Source organism: Lolium rigidum, chromosome 4 (assembly GCF_022539505.1).
Source record: "Lolium rigidum isolate FL_2022 chromosome 4, APGP_CSIRO_Lrig_0.1, whole genome shotgun sequence".
Taxonomy (NCBI): Eukaryota; Viridiplantae; Streptophyta; class Magnoliopsida; order Poales; family Poaceae; genus Lolium; species Lolium rigidum.
The window spans coordinates 16,398,837-16,406,549 of record NC_061511.1 but is presented as its reverse complement, the minus strand read 5'-3'; the positions used below and the strand labels follow the sequence as shown (position 1 = coordinate 16,406,549).

The window sequence follows — 7,713 nt, the reverse complement described above, 5'->3', positions numbered from 1 at the left end:
CTCCGCCGTTTTTTCTAGCCTGGTGGTTTCGCCTGATCTGCAAAGCTGGGGAAATGAAGAGGGGTATTTTTGATTTGTGCCGCTTCGGTAGCAGTCTGTGGTGACTTCCCGGCGGATGTCACATGCTGATTAATCTTGAAGCAAATCCAAGGTTGAGAAGGTTTGGCTAATTTCCCGAAACTACAGAGAATGGTTTTAATTGTGATGATACAGCCACTTTCAAATTTTTTGTGTTTACAGGTGCATTTTCTTTCAATTTTTTAGAGCAACATTTTAAACCTTGTTGTAGCCTGAGGTCCCTCGCAATCCAAATAATAGAAAAATGAGCGTAATGTGGTAGAAATGGCTTGAGGATAGCATCTTTCGTCAAACTTTAATCAGACTAGTAAATGTGCACGTGCATGTGCCATATCTTGCTGTATTCAGATCAAATCCATCCCCATTTTCCAGTAATCAATCAGGCATGTTGATGAACACCCATAAGAATTACCCCTTGCTGGGATCATAAATATAATACCAATGTAATTCCAAAAGCTTTTCTGGGGTATAACAGATAAATGTCAACTAATCTCATGCACATATCTAAGCTCTTAAAATTTCTCATTTCATTTTAATCAAATATATCAAAATATTTGTTTCCCCAATTACAGTATCGGTTAAAAGCAACAAAATTATAGACAACCTATGTAATGGTGAAGAGACTATGTATATTGTTTCATATGTTCTGCATCTTAAGTTTTTTTTTAAGGTTTGAATGAATCCACACTGCAATATTTGTACCTCAAGAAAAGCTAGGACTCAGACAATGGTGAGAGAAAATAAGATACACATAAGAATATATCTAAAGGTAATTGGCAAGCAACAAATGATGCAGATGTTCTTGACGTAAACATGATATAGCACAAGAACACCCAGATTGTATTTATCACTTGCTAAAGTTAAAGCTCGATGATGCAAAGAAAATAGTACATAATGTACATGTATCCAAAAATACCAGGCACACGGTTTGCTTTGTTATAAATTCTCATGTGCTAAGTTTGGTGACTAGTATGAATAAAAAAATCCATTTAATGAAATTTAATACACATTTACTCTCAAGATAACACATTATTTTAGTATGCAACAAAGCTTAAATCAGCTTTTCTTAAAATTCTGACAGCAGAACAAATTATGTACAACAACAGTGGAGATTCATGAAACAAAAAAAATGGATAAAATCCATGATCCAGAAATGACTGAAAAGGTTAATGGTATTAAAAAGATTGCAGGGAATAATCGTATTAAAAATGAAAATGAAAATACAAATGTTACATCTCAAATGGTACAACAGTCCAATATTTTCATGAGGAGCATCATGAGTTAAACCTGGGTGCACGAGTTACAGAATATGATGTCCTGGGACTCCTGAAATCACGTGTTGCCAGACATGCTGATGTAGAATTTGGCCTTCTGGATATTTAGGCTCAATCACTCAGTGAAGCATTCCACAAGAGTGCCCAAAATACTGAGGACATATAAAATCATGTGAAGCATTTGTGTAATATATGCTGACTACAACCAGAGGGGTGGGCGGCATCCAACCTCCGATGCTGAACGATCGAGAGGTGGGCCTTGAATAGAGCCTACATTGCAGATGATTCATTCAAAGAACGAAGGAAACGAAAAGAACACGTGGGAGTGATTTTGGTAGCACAGAACCAGTACATCTTGGATACTTTCACCGAGCATTTTCTTCAACCGAATGATAAAGAAATGAGTCTTGAAGAGAAAGTTCTAATATCCAAATTGTTTGAGTGAATAACATATCTACCGAACTTTCCAAGATCAAAGTTCTGGATTGCATTGAACAAGACAACTGTTGCTTGCATCATTCAAACACCTTCTCCAAAGATCAAATTGTAAAGAAAGAACGGTATCTTATCTTGGCTTAACACCTCCATGGTTCACCCAGGCTGAGGAAGTGCCAGGCAATTCTAGGTTCTTCATGTCTAAAGAACATTCAGAGCATAGTATCACGTTACCACAAGCCCAAATAAAGTTAATACGAAAATGAAGTTGCTGATTGTTGAGAAATTCACAATACGTGGCAACTGGAGATTATCGGAAGGCAGAGTCACTTGCTACTGGATGCAGGAAGGACTCGCGGAGAGTTCCAGCTCATGGTACTACAAACGCCACCGGCTGGACACTGCTGAGAGTACCCGTGCAGCTCCATCGCCGCAACCGTGCAAATTCTGACAGGTGAGCTCTGTGATGCCGGCCACGACATGGCGAGCCTACGGCTTGGGCACTGTTGCGGAAGTCCGGTGGCGAGGCCGAGCTTCTGGACCTTGAGGAAGTACCTCTGAGCATGGTTGTTTATCTGTACACATCACATGAACATAGATAGATAGATAGATAGATAGATAGATAGATAGATAGAAGAGTCTGCATTACGATCCCTGCAAACACTGATTAAAGATCTGACTTTCTCCAAAAATAAAATAAAATTAAAGAACTGACCGAGCTAGTCTCCAGGTTTAAACTGCAGGTTATAAGAATTCATGTTATAAGTAGTTTCCCTATGCAATTACTATCTATCCCCTTGAAGCATTTTAGCGAACACAAGGCGAGCAAGTTAACTAATCTACTGCTTTACCTATCCGTGAATCTGAAGCTTTACCAATCGATTAACTGAACCAGCTACTTTTATGAACCGGTGAATCAAAGAGCAAACAACTATATGTCATCGATCTGGTCGAGGTGGAAAAGACAGAGGGCAGAGACAGGAGAGGATTAGCACCGCTCAACCACTGCCGTCACGGGTCTTACAACTTCCGCGGCCGCGCGACATTCAACCGCCGCCGTTGCGCTAGGTTATGCTGCCGGCCTACAGCTGCCCAAGTTCCTTCCTACCGCCGCCGCATGAGAGATCGCTAGGGGCATGTGCCAGCGGTGATACAGGCATGGGCAGGGGAAGGAGCACCAGGCGGGTGTGGTAGTGAACAGTGTGGCAGGTCACGGTGGGAAAAAAATCGATGATCGATGACCGAAACCGAAAAGACCGAGACCGAACCCGAAAAGACTGAGACCGAAATGACCGATAAAATATTGGGTAGAAAATTTTATAGATCGAATTAAGTTTGTTCAATTTGGTCATTTTGTTCCGAGTAACCGAATAAACTGAACTGACCGAATTTTACGTAAGACTATCTCAATCTTTAGATTTTGTGATATACGTGAGATGTGATATTGTTGAATGTTGATAAACTTCTCTAGCGTTGTTACATTTTTATTTAGATTGTTGAATATTTATTTGTGCCAATTGATAATAATATATGAAATGAAAAAACATACAAAATACATCTAAAATGTACCAACCATTTATTAAATAATGTAGTTTTGCGTTGACAACGTCGGCCACACTGTTCGGTCATGACCGAACCCGCACCCGGGGTACCCAAATTTGTCGGGTAGTAAAAGTAACAAGTATAATTCAATTTTTATTTTTTTCTAACCAAATTTGAAATAGACCAAAATACAAAAACCGAATTTTCGGTTATGACCGAATGCCCACCCCTAATGGCAGGGTCGGCTATGGTGAGAGATAGGCTGTGTGCGGCGGCGTGCGTGGGGGAGGTGCAATGTGCAGACGGTTGATTTGATGATTTGGTTAGCGGTTGATTTGACTTGGCTTCGAGATGTGAGCGTCTTACACTGTTTTAGCACGCTAGTCTCAGCCGATGGATTAGTTGATTAGATGGTTCAGATGGTTTGGATCTGCCACTCTGGGTTTTTTTTATATTAGTAGAGATGGAGATTAACCAATTAGATTTTGTGAAATACGTGAGATGTGATAATTTGAAGTTTCACAATTATTTTTCCTTGAGGAACTTCAAATTATTTTTAGCTAATTGGTTCCTAATTCTTACTCATGTATGGTTTCCAGGACGCCTTCCTGCTAGTATAGCGACTAATAGCATTTTGCTGCACTGATTTGCACCCATTTTATTCTAACGAGCAGATGCCAGTCCACATACTTGTCGGACCCCAGCCCGCTACCCTGCCAAACATCGTATGCTTGAAGATTAGTTGTTAGAATGGAGGAGGCTTGTACTAACATCCTGCGGAATCATAATGTTGCTTATATTTGATCACTCTATGCAAATATAAACAACTGATCGGTTCAAGAGGTCTCCTTCATGTTGAAGGATATAAATCCCACATTAATATCAATCCCTATGACGTCTTGTTTGGTACTAGAGTGTTAGTGAGGATTAGTGTGGGTAATACTCTAGAGTATTGGGTGAACCCCTATCGTAACCCAATTTTCGCAAAACCTCATCATCAATTCTCTAGGTAGAGGTAGAGTATTGGGGATTGAAAAAAATACACTAAAATTTAGGAAAAAATGGGGATAAGCGGGGATTAAACTCACCTAATACTCTAGCACCAAACATGCATTTAGAATAAGTGGGATTTGGAGTTTGCTGCGGATTATCCCCACTAATGCCCACTAATACTCTAGCACCAAACAAAGCCTAAATAGGAGTCAAATTAAAATCCATGCCCCATCTGGAAGAATTTGATTCAATTCGTGATTTATTCCAACTTACCCTCATGTGCGCCTGTCGAAGGCTCCAAACTATCTAGCGGCTTTATGCTATGTTCACATGATTTTTAATTTGATATTTGGTGTGCAAATAGTATTTTGAAAGAAGTAACCATAAGTTGGTATTATAACTTTATTAGTTACTTTCTGTAACTTCTTCAAACCAGCCAGACTTGAACTGCCCTTCCTGCCTTCTTGCAGTTGATTGTGGGGCTCTTTTTTTCTTGGGAGTAAGCTAAGATCTGTACTTACATTGGATTGTACTTACTCTAGTACAAAATATAAGACGTTTTAGTGAGCTACTAAAACGTCTTATATTTTGGTATGGAGGTAGTATGTTAGAACTAGCAAAAAGGCAGTACATGTGATCACTGCGTCAGGTTTTCGGCTGCAGACGACAAAAATCCTGCAATGACATATGTTTGATACAAAGACATATTTAAAGTAACCACCCGATTTGTGTTAGTGCGTTGAAGGTATCATTAGAACTTGAGGCTTGCTTCGGTGTCCCCCCTCACCAAAATTTGAAGGGGTAAATTTTCCTCATGTCTTCTTGTTTTAGCCCGCAAAAACCCATATCAAGCCCTATGTACCCTTATATAGATATATTAGGTGTACTTAATGTTTCTACCAGTCGATGTGGCTGATGGAAAATTTTATCCCCTGACGTTTTAGTTTTCAGCGTACTCTGCGCGTTCTAACTACTAAACAATATAGATTTAAATGGACTGTACGAGCTACTCTAGGACTTGTATTTATGTTTTTTTATTCATTTTTATTCAGTGTGCCCTAGTTACAAAAAAGTATGAATAGATCTTGGCCATACATGTGTTTCAGTTCACCAAAGTTTGAACGACGGGGCCACACCGAAGCAAAAGTGTTAGAACTTAACTAATATATTGTTCTATTTGTGCACCCTATATTACCAAATTTACCCGCTTTTTTATGATAGGAACCAGTTGGCTATCTCCTTTGCCATACTGATCGTCTTTTAACAGATATGGCTACTGAAGAATATGATAGTAGCTATGATGACATTGATGAGTTAGCCATTTCCATGAAGACAGATTTGAAACAGTGCATGTCACAGGTTGAGGATCGTGAAAATGGAAACAAGTGCTGCCTGATATGCAAAATAGCGTACCGCATTCGCCAAACCGACTGTAACTCATACGAGCCGAGTGTTCTTTCAGTGGGCCCTTATCACCATTCGGAGTTACCACTTCAAGCCATGGAAACGGAGAAGTGGATATGTCTGGACTATATTCTTAAATTAAACAGTGAAGTTAGTTTGCATGAGTACCTGAGCTTGGTTTCAGGACTGGAGAAAGAAGCGAGAGGCTACTATACCGAGGAAATAAACATGGGTAGCGGAGAGTTCTTGCAGATGCTTCTGCTTGATAGCTGCTTTATTCTTGTGTACCTCGGTGGTTTACAAGCACAAGGAGCTTCTGTTGATGGTGAACAGTTGAAGGAAAACATGGTGTATGAGAGGAAGAGGGAAGCAACGGACTTGGTCCCCATGGACGCTGTCTGCTGCCAAAGTGTGAGTGTACACTCAGGAGACATTGAAATAAATCAATTCGGTAAAGAGACAGAGGATGGTCATAACCAGGGGAATTATAATGGTACTGTAGGATGGTACAATAGTTCTGCTGTCTATGACCTGCTTTTGCTTGAGAACCAGATTCCATTCTTCATTGTCAAGACAGTTTATCAGTTCTTCTCACGTAATATAGCAACTACTTCATTACTCAGCAACAGCATTTCCGAATTCATGGAAGGCATTCTTTACCGTTTCCCGAAAGTAATAACTGAGGCAAATAGGTCAGAAACTTTTTACCATGTGCTACACCTGTGTCATATGTACTTAAAACCTAGTGACAAGCTGGAGGACTACCATCATCTATATTCTGCGAAGCCTTGCTACTTCCACTTTATATTAGATAGTATCTGCAAGATTTTCACTTTCAGACAAGAGAAGAACATATTCCATGAGCTAGATTGGCTAAACTCGGTGCAGCAGGTTAATCGGTGGCGTAGAGCAGTGGACTATCATGAAGCAGGAATGCAATTCAAGAGGAGGGAATTTGATGAAGACAATCCTCATTCTCTATTGGACATTAGATTTAGAAAAGGTCTCCTAGAAATACCATGTTTGCCAATCGATGATAAGTCTTCTTTGCTTTTCAGAAATCTTGTAGCTTTTGAGCAAACGTGTCCTCAAGTTGGCGATGATATCACTGCGTATTTTGTGTTCATGTCTCAGCTTACTAGTACGTCTGCTGATGTTGCTCTTCTTGCTGAGAAAGGGATTATAGTGCACCAGATGGAAAGTGACGAGGATGTCTCGACACTCTTCACCAAGCTTTTTGAGTATGTGGCATTTGACTTTGATGGCGAACACTATCTGAAATCCCTATGCTGTGCCATGGAAGCACACTACCAAAGTCGTATCAACAGGTGGATGGCATGGCTGTGGCATAATCATTTCAGCAATCCATGGGTAGGTTTTGCAGCGATAGCTTCTGCTTTCATAATTTTATGCAGTATTATGCAAACTGTTCTTGCTTTTTTGTCGTACATGGGATGAAGCAACAACTTTCATTTAAGAGCTATCAGATACATGTCTAAATTAAGTTTTTGGATTTGCTGTCTCAAAGAGGCTCTACGGTGTGTTTGCTAATATAGGAAGTTATGCAATTAGCTTGAATGTTACTGGGAGATATCCATTGAATGGTCCTGAGAGATGTCCATTGCAAATCCGCTATCTCATGAGTCATGATTGAACTGCTCTTTATTTGACTATAGTTTATCGAATGATAGGTTGTATAGTTACAGGAAAGTAACATGGGCTGGTCGCCCACTGCTTTCATAGTTTTATCCTTCTTTTTTCATACGACGCAACTTGCTCCAGGTTCCATCATCAAAAGGTAACGGAACATTATCCAGCATCCAGATCCACAAGTACTCACCCACAGTGTGCTCCGGTTACCTGGCAGGGTATTCAGCACGTTTGGGACTTGTTGAAAGTGGTCGAAATCTTGGATCCCAGGAAATTTTCTGAGGAAGCCGTTCTTTCAGAAAGAGCTAACAGAACTTATTTGTTTACCAGCTTTGTC

At 40.0% G+C, this 7,713-nt stretch overlaps 1 protein-coding gene across 1 annotated transcript; it reads left to right on the top strand.

Moving 5' to 3' along the window:
• The first annotated feature begins 5,591 nt into the window (after positions 1-5,591).
• On the top strand, positions 5,592-7,184 carry LOC124646716 (UPF0481 protein At3g47200-like). Its single transcript, XM_047186795.1, has one exon. It carries the CDS (start codon positions 5,592-5,594, stop codon positions 7,182-7,184), a length of 1,593 nt encoding a protein of 530 aa, XP_047042751.1.
• The last annotated feature ends 529 nt before the right edge of the window (positions 7,185-7,713 follow it).